Source organism: Ptychodera flava, chromosome 1 (assembly GCF_041260155.1).
Source record: "Ptychodera flava strain L36383 chromosome 1, AS_Pfla_20210202, whole genome shotgun sequence".
Classification (NCBI taxonomy): domain Eukaryota; kingdom Metazoa; phylum Hemichordata; class Enteropneusta; family Ptychoderidae; genus Ptychodera; species Ptychodera flava.
The window spans coordinates 62,944,593-62,968,294 of NC_091928.1; the positions used below are offsets into that span (position 1 = coordinate 62,944,593).

The following is a 23,702-nucleotide window of genomic DNA, read 5'->3' on the forward strand; positions in this document are numbered from 1 at the left end:
TCACACTACTCCATTCAGGCGGACTACACGTGCACCAGAAATGAAGCAAAATACAATTATAAATTCCGAGTGCAACCATATAGACAGTAGAGAAACTACCGTCTATGGTGCAACAGAGGCCAACAGCCTGCATTGTTTACACTAACTAGGCCAGGTGCAGCTCTGCACCGTTTTAAACCACTCATCCGCTGGCTTCAACACGAAAGTGTGCATTTCTGCTCTATTTTTTCAAAATATTCATTCCCCTGGCAATTTTTACCTTAAATCGATTTGTAGGATAGAAACTTTTTTAGGTCAAAACCCCCCACCCCCAAACTAAAAGAATTAAGTTTTTTATCCTTCATTGAACTTTTGACGTCGCCCCTTACATAAAGGCACTTCTTCAAGTTGATCCCGGAAAAAAGTGAAAAAAAGAAAGTCTGAAAAGATATCGAGCTGTAGTGAACAGCAAATTAATTACGTGTTTTCAAACCCCCTTCAATTATTTTATTCTGAATAAGGAACGCATCTAGCCGAAAAGTAGTTACCCTGAAACTTTGGCCACTATGGCAAATGCAACTCAATCAAACAGCTCTATTGGGATTGGGGGGGGGGGGGGGAGCAGGGTGACCATGTGCCGTCTGTTTCGGAAACAAAGCAGAGTAACTGGTTTGTAATTAAATATGCCTTACTGAAACTTTCATTTAAAGTGAAACTTATTATATTTGGCATAGCCGTCCGACTTGCGACGCCAGGTCAGGTCAACATTAAAGCCGCAATTTTCAATCCCAGGTTCTCGCATTAGTGGAGTTTTCCTCCCAGTCAAACACTTGGCCAGTATGATATTTGATTTCTATTACATTAATTACACAAACTGTTCTCAACCTTTTGGCTTCTTTTGCTAATCCTGCAAATACAAGGTTAGCGTTTGATTGACAGTCCGTTCAAACCGCCAATGGTCATTGATTCCCCAACACCAACGCTCGAATTTCCTAAAAATCATCTTCCAGTCACGTTAGAATTTGAATATAACCCCGGAGTTCGATCGGCAGCAGCTTCGCGCTGACTGCTTGGCAGTTTTCTGCCCTGTTGTGGCCGGAAAAAAAACTAAAAAGTGGCAGTTTCTGGAGCATGTGCCCGCGTGTTGCCTATTTGGTGTCCACTTACACAGTGAACGCAACCACGGCTTCGCGCCCTTTTAAAAGGAGGCTCCGCCTTTACAAATGAAACAATGACAAACGAATTAACTTCCTGTTCTACACCAAATTTCGATATTCGATTTATTCCTAGCATATTGCAAAGCGATGGTCTTTACATCTTCTCACTTGTTTCGTGCGAACATTGCATATGTGCTGGATTTCGAGCTAATACGCGTTTCGTTCTCTAATATCATCATCATATATAAGCTGGCCGCGTAATGCACGGCGTTACATGTAAAATCCGATGTTGGAAATGCTAACTCTAAAACGACAATCACAGAAAGAAATATGACGATATTTCAGAATTCCTTCTTCGATTTCGACATTCAAATTCGGTTGGCCTGATAATGCCACGGATTCCGCACCTCGCGCAATTTAAATTTTCGAATTCGTTCACAAATTTGCAACGATTTATATAAAAAATATGCTTGTAAACGTCATTTCCTCAGGTTTGAAATCCGTAACAAAATGCAATTTAGACATAATTTATCATGTCTTTCTGTGATTTCCACATCGAAATATGGTTGGCCTAAAAATGCTACGGATTTAATATTCTGTACCACTTCATTTTTCGTTTGTGCCGAAAAATATGTCTTCGTATCTTAGTGTTATGACTTTAAACTGAATCAGAAACTCCAGCTCTGGAGTTTAAAATCGGATTTGATGTTTAAACGAAAGCACTTCAAAGAATTCAACATTGAGGGCGCTATACACCAAAGCCCGGTGATCTGCGACCTACCCTACCTGCGATCTACTCTTCCACTCATGAATAATTAATTAGGTTTATGCAAAAATGCACAGTTTTATGCAAATTTCCTGTACGCCCGTGAAAGATGGGTGAATAGATCGCAGGTATATACTGCGATCTATGCTGACTTGCGAGCTATGCTACCTTGCGATCTACGCTCCACGATTGCAGATTTTGAACCAAATGTAGCCGTACATTCGGTCCGTTTACGGTGCATGATGTAATGGAGGCCCCCGGTGGAGGCCTTCAGCTGATTTATATTTCATTTTGTACTTCAGATCCGTATAGCATTGCGAGCGCGAGCGTCGTTCGGAGCAAACTAGAAATTCGCCAAAACTTTGCGTGCTTTTCGCTAATCACCGTTTTCGCTGTAATCTGTTTGCAGCCAGTAATTTTGTTTTGACGACTGCAAATCTTCAAAATGGGATATTTAAAAAAATTCATCTAGCCATCACTTCCTTGCATTGTGTCATAAACTCTATACTAATGTCTGAGTAAAATAGAGGAAGGTTGCTCCACAATTCTCATTAGTGTCTTTTAATGTTTCGTACATGTGGTATGGTCTGATTGTGTATTATTTCGGTATTATTAATATTCATGTTTTATCATGTGTATTGTTTACTATTTGGTGTAAGAAATTAGCCATCGTGAGATGGTTGTCATTACTTGCGATGTAAACGTAAGAAACTCATGATGGAATAAATAATGTCCTGACAAAGTTGAAGATGTAAGCATAATCGACGCATCCATACTTTAATAAATCAAATAAATAAAATATTCATCCAATCGGTAGGCCTACAAGTATAGATCAAATTACTACAAGATAGAGTTGGGTAGATCGCATGGTTTTCTGTCAAACACACCTGCGATCAATACTTCCCTTCTACGCTACTCCAACAAATTACTTTACAGCACGCATATCTGTTCTTTCGGTTCACAGAAGAATTGCCACAAGCTAACCGCCACACCTCGATACGTACCGCGAATGTCGCAACATCTAACTTCAATAAATGAAGTCGGCCTATCTAAAGGCAGTGTCGGTCTGATCGCGGAACAATGATCATAATCTTAGACGCAGGTGACGTGACTGGGATCTATACTTCTATCTGCTAGCTACGCTTCTCAAATATATTTTATTATTACCGTTCAATTGATAAATTTGATGTAATATTATATCATACAAAATACAATTATCCAGGACCGATTATCGATGGCACAAACCTCGCAAAATACGATTCACTGTCATCATCACAATAGCAGCCAGTGTTGATCGCAGGAAGTATAGCTCGCGGGTGACTCTGCTCTGCGATCTATACCTCCCTTGCGATCTATACTTCCCTCCGCTATCTATGCTTCTCCAATCTATCTTATTATTACTATTCAGTTGATAAATTCGATGTAATATCAAGTCATACCAAAACAATTATCCGGGATCCATTGTAGTGTCAGGAAGTTTAGCTCGAGCTATACTTCCCTCTGCTATGTATGCTTCTCCAACGTGTTTTATTATTACCATTCAGTTGATAAATAAGATAGAATATTAAATCATACAAGAAAATTATCATGGATCAATTATCGATGTCACAAGCCTCGCAAAATACGATTCACTAGCATCACCACAACGGCAGCCAGTGTTGATCGCAGGAAGTATAGCTCGCAGGTAACTCTGCGATCTATCCTTCCCTTGCGATCTATACTTCCCTTTGTCTCTAGGCTTCTCCAACGTATTTTATTATTGCCGCTCAGTTTATATATTCGATTAACAATTATCCGAGATCGTTGATTGACCTCGATGCCACAAGCCTCGCAACCCGGTGGTGGCAGTCCCCGGGTTGGTGGGTACCCATGCGCGTTACCAAATTCACGGAATGCATTTTATTGTTTTGTTCGATTGATAATTCAAACTTAATACTGAACGTTTGAAAACAATTATACAGGATCAAAAAATTTCGATACCACAAACCCTGCAACATAAAATTCACATCCATCGCCAAGGGGAAGCCATGCCGTGTTGGTCGCAGGAAGTTTACCTCGTCGATACCTCTGCGATCTATACTCCCTTGTGATCTACGCTTCCCAAATACATTTTGCTGATTTCGTTCAATTTATAGACTCCAGTCAATACTAAGCCATTCTAAAACAATAATTAGGGGTTGGTTATCTATGCCAAAAACCTCACAACATAATAGTTACAGGCGTCACAGCCCCGGGGTCACAGCTCTTCATAGCCAGTGTTAATGGTCGCCGGGCAGGGGGAAGTGTAGTTCGCAGGTATAGCATGAGCCTGGTAACCCTTACACTTCCCTTCGAGACCACGTCAAAAGATAAAAATCCGAATTCTTTAAGTTTGGGGTGAGGAGGGTTTTGTGGTGAGGGGGGTTTAACCAAAAAAAGTTTCATCCTGCAAAAATATTCTTGTTTGAATTTGTCTGAAAGACATTTATATATTGACCTGCTTATATTACAGGGACTGATAAGCTTTTTTAACAGAAAGAAATGGTTTTTTTTTTTCATTAGAACATTGTCATTATTTGCAACTTTCTGTCCTGGTAATGTTTTGAGTATGATTGGAATTATCACAGTGAAGATTAAATGGGAACCTCTGATTATTGATATTCATCAATTAAGGTTCAATGGAGGTGGGCGTTTGGGTGTACTTGGATCAGAAATTTTGAACTTTTGACGTCGTCTCTTATGCAGGTCATCTATTTTCCCATTGTCATCTATACTCCCATTGCCATCTACACTCACATTGCCATCTATACTCCCATTGCCATCTATATTCGTTTCGATAAAAAAATCCATTAAAATTTGGACAGCGAGTCCCGCATGTCAATAGCCTATTGACAGGCGCGGCGTTGCAAGGTGCAATCGTACGCGGTAAACTTCTACAATTACTCAAAATTACGACTTTATTCATAATTAAGTGTACAAAAGGCTTTATCAAGCATCTAACAAGCATTGCACAGTTTATTAGGCTTAAATATGGTGTATTTTGGCGAAAAACCTCCCGCGTGTCAATAGCCACATCCTGGCTATTGACAGGCGCGGCGTTGGTGCAACCATGGAGGTAGTAGAGATGGTGCAACATATCGTACACGGTAAAGTCTACAATTACTCAAGATTGCAGCGACTTTGTCCATAATTGAGTGTACAAAGGCTTTATCAAGCATTCTAACAAGCATTGGACAGTTTATTAGGCTTAGGCCTAAATATGGTGAATTTTGACGAAAAACCTCCCGCGTGACAAAAGCCAACTTTCAAGTTGTCTATTGACAGGCGCCTGTCAATAGCCGGATTCTGTCTATTGACAGGCGCCACGGCCTAAAATAATAGAATTCTTCTCCTTTCTAACATTGGAAAGGTTACTAAACATGGGCAAGAAGTTCATCACATCCGTAAGCATAACCTCTCTGATTGAGTGATCGTAAAAACCACCTTTCTCCCATTACATTTTCGTATTTACCAGACTCCATTTTGAAATAGGCAGTGTAGTCTGAATAGAACTCGCTGTCATGCATAAGTAGCAATATTTGCATAAATCTAATTAATTATTCATGAGTGGAAGAGTAGATCGCAGGTAGGGTAGGTCGCAGATCACCGGCCGCGCCGCTCCTCCAGTAATGTCAACTGTTGTGTCAATGTACCGTCATATTTCACTCTCTTCAAAGGCGAATTGATACATGAAACCCAGTGTCGCAATGTTTCTGCCACAAAACTAATGAGGAAAATCTTAATTGGACTTTAATGCAATGCTTTAAAATTGGGAAAAAAACTATTCGAACTAAATAAATATTTGGGCACCGGAAGATCTGCAAGCTGTCGGTCAACAAGAATAGCGAAGGAAAGCTAAACATTGCACGACTGATTTCTATGCTACTTTAATCGTCTTTTTGGTCATCAGTATACGAACACATAATTAAAACGAAATGTTAAGAAAATTTAGTATCATCAATTCCCTGGCTGCGGGGTATTTGTCTCCAATCACAGTCACTGTGTCTCATAGAGCGAGCTCCATAGCGTTCTCTGTACTTGCGGTCCTCACTCTCGAGATGCATCTAATGCGGAAAGTTACTCAGAATACCATGGATGTAATAGACACCGACATGAGTACAAAGACGTGAGCTTTGTATAAAAATTAGAATACGAATGATATTGGTTTATTTGTCTCGAATGAAAATTGCATACCTTCGATACGACCTCAGGTTCTCAAAATGTTATTTTCACTTTCACCTCTGAATGAACAGCCCTACCCGGCGACACTGAACATTTTGTCACCGTTTCAGAAATACCGTCTGCATTTACCAAATTTTACCTTCCTCCTCTTAAACACAAAAAGGGAAGTCGGGGAAACTATAAAGTGTAGACGGACCCTTTCGGCGTTTACATGCCATAGAAAACAAGTGTAAATTTGTACTTTGAGTTGACCTATTATGGGACCCTCCATGCCACCGGAGTTTATTTGTCATGATGAAAACGGAAAACACTAAATGGATAAATAATGCTGAAAAAAGTCGTCTTGTGACGAAAACGAATGTCAATATAGAAATAAAACAACCGTGGAAAGCTGACATTAAATCATCCTTTCTGCGCATTGCCAATTGGTCACTTTTGAAGAGTTCACCGATTATTGTCCTGTACGTATACTCATCTCAGCTGCATGTACGTCTTTTTTTTGAAAAAGATAAATGTATTTCAACGTAGTCACAAATAAAACAAATCTACATAACCGTGAATGCATTAAATCACAATGCGTCTTGTTTGAAAAAACAAACAAACAAATAATTAGCTGCTTAATTAAAAAGATCATCATATGAATGCATTCAGGATGCATTCTTCTCCTTCAAGTCTTACAAGGCTTGAAATCTTTGTGATAAAATCCTCAGTTTTGTTCATCATCTTATACATGTTATGAGTGAAATACAATGTATTCATCCATGAGGAGAGATGACATTTCGATTGCATGACATAGGATTGAAGGGAAACGTTAATTCCATCAAGAGTAACCGAATTTCGAATATTCCAAACTGTATATTTTACAAAGGAAGTAATACAGTAAATAATGTCAGATGTTGCATTAATATCATTTTCGATTCCTGCAATTGCTAATCTTTTGCATGTACGTCAGTAGGTTTGTATGTGCGATAGCGCCCTCTATACAAACTCTGTCATCGTTCATCGTAATGGCGTCTTATCAACATCGTGCCTGCAGGGACTTTGGATATGATGACTTATGTCGGCGTGATTTTGGTTCATCGATAGGAAATCTTAAAACCATACATAACAGAGATAACAGAGGATATGCAGGTAACTTTTTAAAACATTATTTTGCACACACAACTGTTGATTCGCCATTCTCTACGAGTTGAGATGTGATGGGATTGGTTCTGTAATCAGTAAGCTTGCATTGCAGAACACACCTTTTGACAAAATGACTCAAATATTTCGGTACGAATTCTCCAAAACAACTCACTTTTGGTATATTTGTATCGAAGACATGAAGCCACAGCTATGTTAAATATTTCAGTTCAAAATTCTGTTTGGAAATGCAGAAAATAACCCCCATATTGATTTGTTGACATGACTCATGTGTTGTGATGTTGACAAATCACCGTCGATTGTCATACACTTCTTGTCAAAGTTCCTCAATTTTTTCACTGAAAATGTGTCTGAAATTATTAAATTTCATCATGTTCAAACTCTAGAGAAGTAGCGACAACAACTTTGAATATTTTGTCCCCAGAATATCGGTTCTAAATGCGAGAAATAACCGATTATTAGTTTGGAGGGTGATGTAAACAGTGCAGGCCGATCGTTTCGTCACGCTTGAGTGACGATTAAAATTAGCGCGTCAAACTTTTGAACAAATTTCAATATTTTGATGAAATTTAGACATTACACATCATCTTGGTGTTTCTGTCTACTTAGAAAATACTACGATTTCATTGCCTGTAGGTCCATCAACAGCAATTCTATCACCGTCAGCGGTCACTGCCATGTACCAGGGGTCGATCACTTGAGGATGGAAAAGATGACCTATACAAGTCCCATCTTCACTCCAAATCGAAATCCTAGCATTGTTGTGATCACAAACATAAACATGATCAGCGCCATCAACGGCAATGCTGTGTGGGTGGTACAGCTGACTATCGCCGTGACCGTAGTGACCGTATTGGTACAGGAAATTAAACTGAGCATCAAAACACTTGATGCAGTGATTCCAACAGTCAGACACCATGATGACATCCCTACTGTTGACAGCAACAAAGCGGGGGTTGTTGAATTGTGTCTGGCCGCTACCAAGACTACCAATTTGTCCAATGTAAGGTCCATCCTGGCTGTACTTCAGGACACGATGACCGTTGACCTCTGTAACAATAACAAACCCCTTCACAAGAGCTATGCACCAGGGATCTGAGTCTGTAGGTAGGGTAATTATTCTGATAACTTTATTATTTTGATCACAAACAACTATTTGCACATTACTGTCATCAAGGATGAAGTAGAGGTTGTCCTGAGAGACAGCTATGGACACTGGCTTGAATGGCTTGGCAAACTGACCACTGAAACTGCCCAACTCCTTTTCACAAGTGTAATCTTTGTTCAGTATGTGTACAATATTGTTGTCTCTGTCACACCAAAAGTTTATCATTGTGGAATGCAAGACCTCTCACACCTTTGAACTTGTGTCCTTGATGACCCTTCAGAGTTCTTCTTGACCAACCTCCTGAAAGGTCAAAGGTCAAAACAGGATCATTAGAACATGAAATAGAAATACACTGACAACAGGCTGTACTGGAGCTCGTATATCTTGGAAGTTAAAACAGATATAGACACAAATGAAAGTAAAGTACAAAGTCAATTATTCAACCAAATTTTCTACTTTTTTTTCTCATCATCCTATCTTACATTTTAGTACATTATTACCATGGCAACACAAATGTTAATTTTATCTGAAAGGTTATTTCCAAATGTTGTTCACAATATCTCAGCTTCTTTATATGTCTATCAAATTTGACTCAGACATATTAGTGCAATAAAGGGAACATTGTCCAATGTGGCTGATAGAGGGAAAGTCATGTTGCCATGGCAACATTTAGTAGATTATGGTTCAAAAATTATTATTTTGGTATATATTCTGAGTTTCTTTTGTTGAAATGAAAATTCTTTACAAAACCTGTTTTGATAATATAGTAAACATTGAATTGTCAGTACACTGAATTCAAGAATCAAATATAATGACAAAATGCAGGTTTTTGTGTAAAAATGATGTTTCTGCAATTTTGCTGAATGAAACAAAGTTGCAACTTTCCACCAATGATAAATTCTGTCATTTTACAGTGTTAATAACATCAGCGTGTGCGTAAATGTTGCACTCATTTTGTGAATGATTGCTGTTGTGCAACTTATCATTTGATAAATTTATTGATCTGTTGTCATAGCAACACTTGTGGACCAAATGTTAAAATTTATAACTCAGTTATAATGTACTCTCTTTATTGGTAATGTTTATTTAAAATTCTCTGACAATAATCTACAAAAATTACACAAAGCACAGTGGTACTATAATTAAATAATGCGGACAATGCTCTTTTTACACATGTTATTTATTTATTGAATGATAATTTTTATTTTTTTCAAAGTTTTCATACAGCCTCAACTCATCATTGACAATTTTAAAAATATTGCTGTTATCATTAACCTATGATATCAAAATTTAAATGATGAAGTTTATTGATATATCAAGGCTTACAGGTACTGTAAAATCTTGCACTGTGTCAAATTGAAATAGCCAACCAAGTTGGTCACTCTTTTGAAGGAGAATGAATGTAAATTTCCTTGTTTCATCCATTCAAAAAGTTACCATACATTGTATTGGCCATACACTTAAAACTGGTTTCTCTTTTTCCGTGTATTGGCTTTATCATAAATCTGTCAGACTGAAAGTCTGTAAGAACGATTTAATCTTTCTGGAAATTACTAACTCCTCCACAAAAGGTCATCATTAATTTCTTTGTTTATTCAAATTAACAATAAGAAATAGAAAATAAAAAGTTCATTCTCTGAAAATTGTCTCTGAATTTCTGTACGACTGATTGCTAGAGTTTTGATGTCATTGTGCAAATCATGTTGAATTATGGGTAATTTGCATCATACCATTGAAAAATTGCTTAGAGTAATTTCAGAGGATATTTTTTGCTGACAACTTGACTGTCGGTACAAATGTTTAAATTATTTCTCTATTGAAGGTCAGTTTACATACAATGGAGTCATCATGTATGTACAGTATTAGTGTGGGCCTTCTGGAACCTATTCAGCATTTTATGTAAGTTGATTTCAATTACTGGTAATATTTATTCTTACAACATGAACAATAATACCATTACATTGCTTCTGCTTTCTGCCTTTTCTACAGATTTATGCTGAATGTTAAACTATTTCCTTTCAAACTGGTATCTGTAGTGTCCATATGCTGACCTAAATGAAATACTACTATGAATTATGGGTAATTTGCATCTTACCCTTGAAAAATTACTTAGAGTAATTTCAGAGGATATTTTTTGCTGACAACTTGATGTCTATTGGTACTAATGTTTCATTTCTCTATTGTAGGTCAGTTTACATACAATGGAGTCATCATGTATGTACAGTATTAGTGTGGGCCTTCTGGAATCTATTCAGCATTTTATGTAAGTTGATTTCAATTCACATTTCATTCTTTCAACATAAACAATACTTGTAGCACCATTACATTAATAGATTATTTACACATTCATCCAGTACAGTACTTGATATACATTCTTGTATATTTATGTATATGAACGTTTATGGAACACAACATTAGATATACACTATGTATACCACTTATGTGGTGTTCCATATACCTTCATATACATAATTATATCATACCAGTATATTGGTGGTGTGAATACAGCTATCTGATTGGTCGAGACGTGAACAGACCCGTGGTATATTCATGATATACCACGGCTGGCACACACGCGACCTTTCGGCTTGAGAAAAATCCTGTTTTGATGTTCCACGCCAGAATTCCAATATACTGTTATGATACAATATTAGCAATAAGTCATACCCAGCAATGGTATACCACAAGATGTTGATCTGTTCACGACATATATGCACTTGCTATTGCTCAAGCATATATGTCATGAACTGATCAACATCTTGTGGTATACCATGGCTTGGTGTGTTTATTGCTTTTATATATAGGAATATATCAAGTATTTTACCTGGTGATTGTTAGTGTTACATGTAAAGTAGTTTGTGCCTTGAAACTGAAAGACTTCAACTTTTGCTCAAAACCTTCCTCAAGCAAACTTTCAAGCGTATCTTTCAAAATCAAGAATAAAATCCGGGGCCACTAAGCAAATTTTGGTACTAGGGAAACAAATTGCCCAATATTCAACAAGAATTGAAATTCAAAATGACCACCATCCCAGTGTTATCTCTATGGGAAAAATTGAATTATCCTGATTTTTCTCAAAATACAGCTGGTGGAAACTATACTCACTCCAAAAGCTTCAAAATAAGCCCCCACAAGTGGTAGGCCACAATAGAATAGTGAAATTTTGAGACATCAAATATTTTTCCCAAAGGCGCATTCTACATGATTAAACTATTTCCTTTCAAACTGGTATCTTTCAGTGTTAAAACCCCTATGTGCTGGCCTTATCACAGTAACGGTATGTGTCTACAAGTTGTGTTGATATCACTTCCTAGAATTAGGAAAGGTATTAGTGCAAGATGCGAGGTATAATGATATTCAAGTATGCAGATTACACTAATGAGCATTGTTTTCGGTATTGATATGCTAATGACCCTTAATCAATGTGGAATATTCATGTACCTCGAATCTTGCATTGTATATAAGAAAGTGATGATATTTTATGGTTATTCAGATATTTCATGGTTAGTGCCTACCGGTACATGCTAGCATTCATCATGGTTAGCACAGGTTTCATCTGTATTCAAACTCAGCACCACAACATTACCGTATATCATTCTCTAGTCAATGCAAATGGTAACTTAATACCCAAAGTAATATTTTAAGTGTCAGACAAAGTCAGGCAGTACTGGATCAAGCTGGTTTTCAATTTCATGTGAAACTTTGTCTTTAGTATGATTCACATGTCACGCCGTGTCTGTTTTAGTCAAATTGTCATTCAGAGAATATATTTCATGAAAAGATACAACTCTTTGCTTTATTACTTAAAGTGTATATCTCACTTATATGTATGTCTGAACTTAATTGAATTGCATAAATCAATATTCATTATTTCAAAAAATCAATAATGTTGTAGTGGCAACTATTTCTATAGTAGTGTATTTCACTGTTAAAGTTGTGAAAAATTCACGCTCTCAGGAAACATCCAAGTTCATATTTGCCGCGTATTGGTCACATGGCATGACGTCAGAAGTGGCTATAACCTCTGAGAGCAATCGATATCCTCTGAGAGCAATAGTCAATGCATTGGGTACCAACTTTGAGAAGATTTTAGGTAGTTTGCTGTGATGAAAAGATGCACAGTTTTGGGCTGCAACAACACAACCTGGATAGTTTTAGTCAACATTTGTGCTGTTAATTTGGTGTAGACCTAGAAATATTTCCATGGGAGCATAGTAGAGTTGTGTATTGAGTGACAGTACCGGTATGATAATACCAACAGCCGACCCCACGCCGAGCTAGCTCAACCGCTGGCCAACCCATCTAGGATATCATGTTAATGAGACTCAAGCCTTTCATAATTAGTTGCTTCCTGAACTATACTGATTGATAAATTGATTTATTGACAGAAATTTAAAAAAAAATGTTTTGTAGGTGAGATATACCCTTTAAGGTGACACAGACCTGGGATATATCCAGCCAAATTTTATGGCTAGCTGATCCATTGATATATCAAGGCTTACAGGTACTGTGAAATCTTGCACTGTGTATCAACTTGGATTGGTTGTCCATTGATATATCAAGTATTACAGGTACTGTGAAATCTTGCACTGTGTATCAACTTGAAATGACAACCGAGTTGGTCATTGTCTTTCAGGAAATAAATGTAAATTTCCTTTGTTACATTCATTCAAAAAAGTGACGATACATTCTATTGGCCAGACATGTGAAACTGTTTTCTCAATTTTCAGTTATTACCTTTATCACAAAGCTGTCTACAAGAACACTTTAATCTTTCTGAAAACTGCCATCTGCTCCACAAAATAATCATCATTACTTTTAGATTTTATTCAAATTATACAATTAGACTAAATAGGAACCCAAAACTACATCCTCTAAAATCACTGAAATTTGTCTCTCAATGTCTGTACACTAGATAAGTAGATTGCTAGAGTTTTCAAAGTTGATGTACATATCATGTTGAATCATGGGTAATATAAATTACCCAGCACCAGAACCTTTGAATTATTACCTACAGTAAGTTTGGAGGATATTTTTGTTACAAATGGTCTTTTCATCTCTTGTAGGTCAGTTCACATACAATGGAGTCAGTGTGTATGTACAGTAAGAGTGTGGATTTACTGGTAGCTACTCAGAATTTATTAATGTAAGTAAATTTATATTAAATTTTGTAGTTTATTCTTTCAACACATGAACAATAGTACCATTACATTACTTGAAAAGTGGCTGCCTTTTACAGATTTATGCGGAATGTTAAACTATTTCCTTTCAAACAGGTCTCTGTCATTGTTAGAAACTTCTGGCCATTGTATAAATCATGTTGAATTATGGGTAATATCAATTACTTTGCACTGGAACCTTGGAAAAATTTCCAACAGTAATTTAGGAATTTATTTTTTTTTTAACAAATTTGTACTTTTTGTTACAAATGTTCTTTTTCATCTGTTGTAGGTCAATTCACATACAATGGAGTCATCATGCATGTACAGCTTTACTGTGGCTACTCAGCATTTTATGCAAGTAAATTTATAATTTCATAGTTTATTCTTACAACAAATGAACAATAATACCATTACATTACATTTGCTAGAAAAGCTACTGCCTTTTCTACAGATTTATGCTGAATGTTAAACTATTTCCTTTCAAACTGGTATCTGTAGTGTCCATATGCTGACCTAATCGAAATACTGGTATGAATTATGGGTAATTTGCATCATACCCTTGAAAAGTTACTTAGAGTGATTTCAGAGGATATTTATTCCTTACAACTTGATGTTTGTTGGTACACATGTTCATTTTTCTCTATTGTAGGTCAATTTACATCTACATGCAATGGAGTCATCATGCATGTAGAGATTTGTGTGGGCCTTCCTGAACCTCTAAGTTGATTTCAATTCATATTTCATTCTTTCAACATGAAACAATACTAAAAATGTTTTTGTTCTTTGTTAGTGTTACAATATTGTAGTTTGTGCCTCTTAAATGAAGACTTAAATTATTCTTTATAGCAAACGAAAATGAACAACTTAAACTTTTGCTTAAATTTTCCTCAAGTGAATTTTTAACCATAATCTTTCAAAACCATGAACAAAATCCGATGTAACTGTGTAAATTTTGGTAATAGGGAAACAAATTGCCAAATATTCATCCAGAATTGAAATTCAAAATGGCCACCATCCCTGTGTTATCTCTAAAGGGAAAAATTACATTTCTGATTTTCTCAAAACACAGCGGATGAAAACTTTACTCACTCAAGGAGCTTCAATAAGCCCCATCAAGTGGTTAGGCAAAACAGAATAGTGAAAATTTGAGAGATCGAATAGATGCATTCTACCTGAACATCAAACTATTTCCCTTCAAACTGGTATGTGTCTACAAAGTTGTGTTAATATAGTCACTACCCAAAATTAGGAAAAGTGATGATACAGTGAATATTTGATGGTTGTGCTGGTATACCAGTATTCATCATGGTTAGGCCAAAAAAAATAAATTGCGCTGTTCCGATAACATGGTTTTCAAAATTAGGGTAGGTAGGTCTGTAGGTTTTTTTTTCAAAATATTTCTATTTTGAAGAATGCATTTTTCAAGGGTTCAGGGCGATCAAACACGGGCCTTAGCATTTCAGAAAACATATCATGCATATAAAAAGGAATTAAACCATAAAAGACATCCTCATTCAAGCAAAGATCAAATGCCAGGTAATGAACGCATGATTTATGTTTTTAGCTCCCATAGCCATATGTATACCGGTAGTAATTGAATTCTCAAACCAATATTCTGGATGTCAGAGAAATTCAGACAGTACTTCAACCAGCTTGCTTCTTATGCTTTTCTCTCGTGAAACACTGTCTCTAGTATGATTCACATGTCCTGTCTTTTTTTTTGGGGGGGGGGGGGGCGGTGAGGTGGAAAATAAAGTGCACATTTCTTAAAGGTCAACTTTACTTGTTGGTCATCTCACATAATACTTCCTATGTAAATCTGCAGAATTGAGCTCTTATATATAATTACAGTTCACAACATACTACCTGGGGTAGTTCAGCATGTACAGCCTTGATTGGGCTCACAAGTCATGAATTTCTGGACTTCAAATTTTACTTTCTGTGTTTCCAATGTACTGCAAAGTAACTTAGTTTTCAGCCTGACAAAGATGAGATTTAATACCTAGCAAATTTTACTAATACTTAGCGTACATGTGATCAACTTTATGTTTGTCTGTTTGTCTGATGGCATGATAAAATTCAAGAACAGCAGATGGGATTTGAATGAAATCTTGTACAAAGATTTTGTTTGGGAATGACAAGAACTGATAAGTGTTTGGTGTGTGAAAGCTTGAATATTTTATGCTTATTGGTATTTATTAATGATTTTGAAAAAATACATGTATACATAGAGAATGGCAGCTTAAAATTTGATGAGATTTCCTACAAATGCTAATCATATCAAGGATATATCAGCAAAGATATTAAAGGTTGAGATGAAATTTAATTGTGAATTTGCATATTTGATAAACTTTCAAAGTTTTCACCAAGTTGACAAACTTGGCATGTACATAACAGATACCATATCATGTTCATGAAGGTCATTTCATCATCTGAGATCAGCTAACTACTAACTTGCATATTTACAGTTAGGCAAAATTTCTCAAAATTGCTGTTGATGAGACAACGATATTTTATCAGTGAAAGAAGTTTGCATTTTCATGTCAGCTAATTTATAATTTGCATTTTCAAAGAATGAATTCCAAATTTGTCACATTAAACTGAAAGCATTTGACCAAAGCTGATGAAATTTGCTATGTCAACTGATTGGTAATTTGTATACTTTAACATTTTTTTTAAAATAGGTGATTACTGGAGGGAATTATCCAAAGTTGACGACAGTTCTATGTAAATTGATGATAAATAGTAGTGAAAATATTTTGCATATTTGCTTCTGGTGATTTATAATTTACAAATTGAATGAGCTTTTACAGTGTGACATATAAAGTTTGAAGGACATGGACCAACGGCACTACAATGAGAGAAGTCATTGCCAAAGAAATTTAGTATAATTTATATTTCAGCTGATAACATATTTGTATACTTTTGTATACCTACTGTTTTTTTAGTTAATCTATGGTGAATTCTGTTCAAGCATGCCATACTCTTTGTACTTGCACTCATTACAGCTTGAGGTGTGTTCTGTGGCTATCCCTTCTAGTACCATCCCTGCTAGTGTATCTGCTGAGTTAGGGGGGGGGGGGGGGGGGAGGAGAGATGGCGGAATACAAGCCTCAGTGGATTACTCTTAGAGCAATTACCCAAAGTGTCTACCACTTTTAGTCTTGACATGGGGTTCTGTTATTATACAACAAATGTTGAAACTGAAAACATGCCGTGTTTTGTCGTCTGAAGTTTTGCAGTAAGATCTAGTTCCCACTTAATGTAATCAGGTTTGCTCATTGGTTAATTTTGCCCCCTCATCCTCAGATACATAAATTTATTAATATATGTGCAAGGTACACCAGTTTGTCATTTTGATAAGACGTAAGTCACACCAACAGTGGTAAAATAGTAATTATATCATACCAGTATATTGATGGCGGAAATGCTGTGATCTACTTGGTCGAGACGCAATAACAACCGTGGTATATTGGCGATATACCATGGCAGGCATGGGCACGAGCTCTCAGCTTGAGTAAAAGTCCATTTTTGACGTTCCACGCCAGAATTTCAATATACTGTTATGGAGGGTGTATGATATAACAGCAATAAATCACACCCAGCGACGGTATACCACTCAATTGTGACCATATCACTTCATATATGCACTCGCTATCGCTCGTGCATATATGTTGTGAACTGGTCAAAATCTCGTGGTATACCATCGCTGGGTGTGCTTTATTGCTTAAATAGTACACTGCTAGTTAGCAATCAGAAAAAATTAATTCTGAAACAAAGAGTGTTTACAATTGACACTGTCGCTTACCAGATTTACTTCCAGTAGTTCCTGCACCACCAGACATCTTAGTGGACACTGTACCACTAGGCATCTCTTCACCACCAGTACTAACTGAACTCTTCTGTTCCTGTTTACTTTTAGGTATTGCTGTACTACCATCAGATTTCTCTTTACGTCCAAAGATACGCTTGGAGATCTTGCTGAAAATGCCACCAGAGTCTTTCTTCTCTGTGAATGGATAAGAAATACCTACATCAACAGTAAGTTCTGTACTATGATTGTGAACACACAAAACTGATATTTATGAATGGGCTGAAAGTGAGTTGGGGAATTTCTTTTTCCAGTTAGTGTTAGACAGAACCCCCCCCCCCCCCCCAAGTGTAAGAAGTCTGGTCTGAGACCGTTGGTTTGTTGGAATATTTTCTTGTGTCTCTTTTATGCTTGCAAAAGCTACAGTCAAATACAGTAGTGCAATTTATTGTAAAAAAATTTGTATCAATGAACTCCTTTGATTGATATCACTCATCCACATCAACTGTTGTACTTAACATGTAACATAAAAGTAAATTCTAACAGCTGTATCTTTATAATGTTACAAGCATAAACAGAGTTATGAGACTAATATTCTTGATCCAACAATTCTGTCAGGGGGATAACTCAGAAAAACCTCTTGAATGTCATAACAAATTGCAGTCCAAACTAACTGCAATTGTGGATGAATGATCTTTTTCTCCTTCAATGATACTTTGCCAACTATTGTCTATTCTCTGATCTTCAATAAATATAGCTTATTTCAGTTCCTCCATTGTACAAAATGTGTAGGCATTTATTGGAAATTTTTATAAAAATTTTCAGTTTCAGAATTTCAATATTATAAAATGACAACCAGTTGGCTAACTTAATAATGATATTTTTCATTGTGCATTTTCACTGGCTATCATAACACAATATCCAATGACATCTTTGTAAACTTCTGTACACTTAATTTTTTTAAATTAATCATGCGATGAATACACATACAAGCATTCCATACTCTGAGTATTTGCATAAGGGCTTGCAATGTATTCTGCGGCCATCCCTGCTACAGCACCTTTTGAAAGCTGGGACAGCCAAAGACACCTCAAGCCTTACTGCATTAAATTCAGAGCAATAACCCTGAGTATAGATCACTTGCAGTCTTACAATGGGGTTTTGATAATAATATAATAATAGTTAGAACTGACAGGGTTTTCAGTAGAAATTTGCCCAGGCGGAGAAATGTAAATTATAGGTGGAGAGGAAGCCGAGGTTGGGGTGGGGACGTCGTGTCGCGGGCGGCGGCAGCATAACATTGGCAAGGTATTTTGAACAGCAATTTATCCAGTTTTGTTGAATCTGTATTTTAAACACAAAAACTGTTTGTGGTTTTGTGTGTTAAGTAGAAACAATGTACCATCTTACTCATATCATTTGTTTTGTTTGTCCTTTCTTCACTGTGTCACTGTCTGATGACATTTTCCATGAGAACACAAACAGTTACAGAGATGGTCAGTGACCTAAGTTATCATCCTATGTGTTGATATTACAGTGTACTAGAATCAACAGGGAAGCAACAGTAACTTTTGTTGTATTCAATAAAGAGTACTACAACTACTGGCAGATATTCCATGAATTTGGCGAAAAAACTTTTTGTGATTAATGCCAAACTGAATGTAGTATCGAATTTACATTTCAATTAAAAGAATATGTTGTTCATATTAAAACATGTCACACTAAAATTATACAGGAGTCATTAGAAAATCCCAGGTAAGTAGTTCCTTTTCTCTTTCAGTTTAAAGGGACAAAGTCAGTTTTTGACTTTTTTTGATATCAAGAATACAGGGAATACTTGCATAATATTACACTCAGTATGCACAATGATGTCAATGCAGAAACTCAAAGTGATGAAAAGTGTGAGATACAACCCCTTTATTTACCAATTCAATGAACAAAAAAGTTAGCTGCTCTAGCATAAAACAACTTGACGTACAGCCTCAGGATTGGCATTGGAGTTTGTTTTTTATTTTTCACCTGCAGTTCACAAAAGGCCTCTAAAAAGTTTGTGAATACACATTTCAGTTGATGCAACAAAATGACAATAGAAAAGTGTTTGCAGTATCAGTAACAACTATAATGGGCTTCCTACCTCTATGACTGACCTTTTAAGTGCAGTACACTGAAACTTGTGAAAGAAAAATATTGTCTCTTTTTTCCATAAGCATATGCTGTGTCAAAGAAAATACACAAGTCCTGAAAAATATTGTGTTGCTTTCTTTTCCCCCAGCAGTCACGCACCAGTACATGTATCAATAGCAAAAAAGAAAAACATTGCATCACCACCAAAACAAATGAGGGGAAGTCTCCAGCTGGCTGTGATGTATCTAATGAACTACGTGAATAATATTTACATAAATTATAAATTTGCCTACCGTCTGCAAATGCTACAAAATTGGAATTTTTTTACCGAGAAAATTAACAGAGTTCACGCGGGGCAAAACACGTTATTTATTACTAGATTCAAAACTTAGTCGATAAATTGAGACACTTTTTCCAGCATTGAAAGGTTTCATGATCGGGCCATTTACCTACAAATGTACATGAAAGCATGGATCGCGTGCTAAATTTAGAGCAGGCGGCAGATACGGTAGAGCGTGCCCATTCCACTTTCCTTTGAGTTGAAATCACAAGAAATATACGTGAAAAGCCATCCCTGAGACGTACAATATTTCTCAAAATTTTGTACACCGCCAATTACCATTTTCGGGGGTAAAATATCGAATTGCAACCACAACCGCGAGTTCATAACTGACCACTCTCAGGATTTTAGCATTTTAACGTAGATGGTTGATCACGTAAAGTCGTAATATTCTACTTTCTAGAACAGTGCTATAAACAAATCCCTTGCTCTGGCGGCATAGTCGCGTACGCGTACTTAGCGCACGTATACAACATGTTGGCGATGCATGACTTTGATTTCGCTCTCTGAAGAACACCTCACAAAATACTAAAAAATTATATTGATACATTCATTGGACGGCTGCACTCGGCTCATTACCACATCAAAACGTGATCGCTGACAGCTACACGCTATTGTTTTGACTCGTAGCAGAATATTAATGAGGTCAGGGAAATATACCCAATGATATTGCCGCTTACAGAGGACAGGCGTACTTTCACCCAATGATATAAGATATTAGAACAGTACACTGACCTAGTCTGACCTCGCATAAAAAGACGTATGTATACATAGCCCAAGTTGTACACTATGCGTACGGAGCCTGGCCTACTATACGTGTGCACGTTCGTCCGTTTTGGCTCGTTTGTCGCGCCAAGCCCAAACGTCGTGTACTTTTGTCACTCAGTCGATGGTCATAATTTGTGAAGTATTAACCAAAGTTTGTGCCATTTTATAATATTTTCCCCCAAATTACAGCCGGCGAAAGTGCTGTCACAGACGTACAATTTCGCCGGCTGCCGGCTTCTAATGAAAACACTGACTGAAAGCACATGCCATGTTTTGTCATCTGAAGTTCACTGGCTATCATAATACAATTGCTTCACTTTCATAGTCTAATCGATGGATATTACTTATCCATGGCAATAAAAAATACAAGAAAAGGTGTTACTCTTCTTACGCTCTTTTCCCATGGTAACTAGTCCTTCTTCATGGAAACTCCTTTCTACAAGACGAGGTTCAGGTGAAATTGTTGTGTCTTTTCTGATACCCTCTCCAGGCGTCTTTGGTTGTGTGGCTGTCTCCATCTCACTTCCCTCCCTGCCAGTCATCTCAGGTTGTGTTGGTGTGGCTGTCTCCATCTCACTTCCCTCCCTGCCAGTCATCTCAGGTTGTGTTGGTGTGGCTGTCTCCATCTCACTTCCCTCCCTGCCAGTCATTTCAGGTTGTGATGATGTGGCTGTGTCCATCTCACTTCCCTCCTGCCAGTCATCTCAGGTTGTGTTGGTGTGGCTGTCTCCATCTCACTTCTATCCCTGACAGTCATCTCAGGTTGTGTTGGTGTGGCTGTCTCCATCTCACTTCCATCCCTGCCAGTCATCTCAGGTTGTGTTGGTGTGGCTGTCTCCATCTCACTTCCATCCCTGCCAGTCATCTCAGGTTGTGTTGGTGTGGCTGTCTCCATCTCACTTCTATCCCTGCCAGTCATCTCAGGTTGTGTTGGTGTGGCTGTCTCCATCTCACTTCCCTCCCTGCCAGTCATCTCAGATTGTGTTGGTGTGGCTGTCTCCATCTCACTTCCCTCCCTGCCAGTCATCTCAGGTTGTGTTGGTGTGGCTGTCTCCATCTCACTTCCCTCCCTGCCAGTCATCTCAGGTTGTGTTGGTGTGGCTGTCTCCATCTCACTTCCCTCCCTGCCAGTCATCTCAGGTTGTGTTGGTGTGGCTGTCTCCATCTCACTTCCATCCCTGACAGTCATCTCAGGTTGTGTTGGTGTGGCTGTCTCCATCTCACTTCCCTCCCTGACAGTTATACTTTAACTATAACTCAAGCATTTCTTATTGAAAATTGATGAAATTTTTGTGGATATTGCTGACGAAATGTTCAATGGTTTATAATTTTTATAAATGAAAAATATTATTTAGAATGCTGTTTACAAGGTAAACAAATAAACAATACCTTAAACAATCAAATGATACCTGTGACATTGATCACTGTATGCATTATGTATTGTGAACATCAACAGAAATATGATTATCATATCCATCATATATTACTTTGCATACCGGTATATGAAAAAAGTTATTTAGATTTATGTTTACAAGGTAAACAAATAAACAACAATACATTTAAACAATCAAATGATACCTGTGACATTTTAGAACTTTATTTAAATTTAACAAAATAGTTTTTTATATTTTAATTTGAACTTCGGAATTTTTTTTAAATTTTTTTTTGTGTGATTACAACTTTTATTAAATGATTATGAAATATGTCTGATTAATGTAGATTTTAAGTTTAACAATTACAGAGAACTTTTCCAAAAAGGAAAAAAAATTCATTCTCAACCCTTTTTCGATGCCGTAAAACAGCAACACGCATTTATAGAATGAATACTGCATTAAACTGGATGCAAAATTACGCTGCCCCGGAAATACCATAGACCCTCGAAGTCAGCGGTCCGAAATACAAACCAGTATAAAAACCAACTTTTCCAAAGTCAATGAGGAAAAGTCAATGAGGAAAGAACAAATTAATAATCTACGGCCTTTTTCTTCAGAGAGAACCAAAATAGTCCCCTTCTCGGGAACTAAAGATCGAAACTAAAATTTCAGTATAGTTCAGTATGGTATCGGCAAAGTGCGGTGCACGTGCGTATGCCTACACTGCAGTGCTGGCTTGACAACTTCTCAGTGTCTATCGAAAAATATCACCCGGAAATCAAACGACTTCGAACAAGATAACGTTTGAAAGGGTAAGTATAGAAATATATCTGTAGATCCTTGCGTTTAATAAGAAATCAGACAAATCTAGCTGCAAATCGTGAACGTTGGAACTCAGCTTAGACCTCCTAACACAGAACATGCGGCGAAGCGCTGATTACTTGTGATTACTTCCTGATTACTTCCTGGGAGTGCCCGGATGTAAAGTTGGGGTGAAACCATACTCGCTAAAAAGGACCTTAAGCATCATTTTTCGCATCGTCAGACTTGTAATTATTGCAGAATTACAATTAATATTTATCATAAAATTAATTTTGGGCCGAACGTTTAAGGAAATCAAGATTTTCTTTCAAAAAAACACAAACAAAACACAAAGTTTGATCATTGATTGAGTTTTTCTCGGCCGATTTTAACGTTCGCCCCTCAAAATGAAGCCCATGATCTCGTCTTTCGTACCACCCCTTAAAAATAGTGATGCGATCGGAATAAGTCATGCGGAGAGCCTATCAAGAGGTATATATTCGATCTCTTTCGCGGGACATTTGGGATCACGGCACAACGCTCATAATGACGCCAAAATCGCCGGTACGCGTGAGTTGTAGTCGTGCTGCTTTGCCATTTATCGTATTACAAAAGTGAAAATTTCCCAAAATGAAGTTAAAATAATAATCTTCAACACTACAGTTTCATTTTCTCTGATTATTTGGTCTATTTAAGAATTAACACGAAAGTTCGGACTAGACCTGCATCGAACGCGTACGTTCAACACGAATGTCATGTGACCTTAAATCCCTATTACTATCAAGATACATGTAATGAAGCAGCTCACCAGTTTAACCAAGTATATTCACAATATGGCTTGCCATATTACTGGGTAATTTGTAGAATAGGAGTCCAAAGTCCAGGCAGTTCTCAGCTGTTAGCATGACATGTTATTTTGTCTACAAAAAATCCAATCTTTCCATCCATTCCAGACATACTGTCTGTCAAC

The 23,702-nt window shown here is 37.1% G+C and overlaps 2 protein-coding genes and 1 long non-coding RNA gene across 14 annotated transcripts in view; 2 read left to right on the plus strand and 1 right to left on the minus strand.

Moving 5' to 3' along the window:
* The window catches only part of LOC139142649 (tripartite motif-containing protein 2-like), an 85,023-nt gene extending 63,822 nt beyond the window's left edge, over positions 1 to 21,201 (minus strand). Inside the window, exons 1-2 of the mRNA XM_070712699.1 lie at positions 20,950 to 21,201; positions 17,324 to 17,524 (exon numbers count right to left, since the gene is read on the minus strand). Of these exons, the coding sequence (XP_070568800.1) occupies positions 17,324 to 17,524; positions 20,950 to 21,184 (436 nt within the window). The 5' untranslated portion in view covers positions 21,185 to 21,201. The remainder of the gene's footprint in view (positions 1 to 17,323; positions 17,525 to 20,949) is intronic.
* Positions 1 to 23,702, plus strand: part of LOC139142714 (uncharacterized) — a 125,344-nt gene that overhangs the window by 94,420 nt on the left and 7,222 nt on the right. The gene's annotated exons all lie outside the window — the stretch shown is intronic.
* Positions 7,048 to 17,559, plus strand: LOC139142674 (uncharacterized). 9 transcript variants are annotated; one of them, XM_070712736.1, is made up of 6 exons: positions 7,048 to 7,233; positions 10,176 to 10,252; positions 10,540 to 10,616; positions 11,593 to 11,630; positions 13,420 to 13,499; positions 14,165 to 14,540. In XM_070712736.1, the coding sequence occupies exons 1-6, from the start codon at positions 7,228 to 7,230 to the stop codon at positions 14,226 to 14,228; spliced, it is 342 nt and encodes a 113-aa protein (XP_070568837.1). In that variant the 5' UTR covers positions 7,048 to 7,227; the 3' UTR covers positions 14,229 to 14,540. The 9 variants fall into 9 exon arrangements, 1 of the variants encoding a protein (XP_070568837.1); XR_011554444.1 differs by lacking the exons at positions 7,048 to 7,233; positions 11,593 to 11,630 and adding an exon at positions 7,896 to 8,352; XR_011554443.1 differs by lacking the exons at positions 7,048 to 7,233; positions 11,593 to 11,630; positions 14,165 to 14,540 and adding exons at positions 7,970 to 8,352; positions 17,438 to 17,559.

Excerpts from the sequence above, each read along its gene's own strand:
- LOC139142674 (XM_070712736.1), top strand. Across the intron at positions 10,253-10,539 it reads GAACCTATTCAGCATTTTAT|GTCAGTTTACATACAATGGA; the intron begins GTAAGTTGATTT and ends TCTCTATTGTAG. Across the intron at positions 13,500-14,164 it reads GCTACTCAGAATTTATTAAT|GTCAATTTACATCTACATGC; the intron begins GTAAGTAAATTT and ends TCTCTATTGTAG.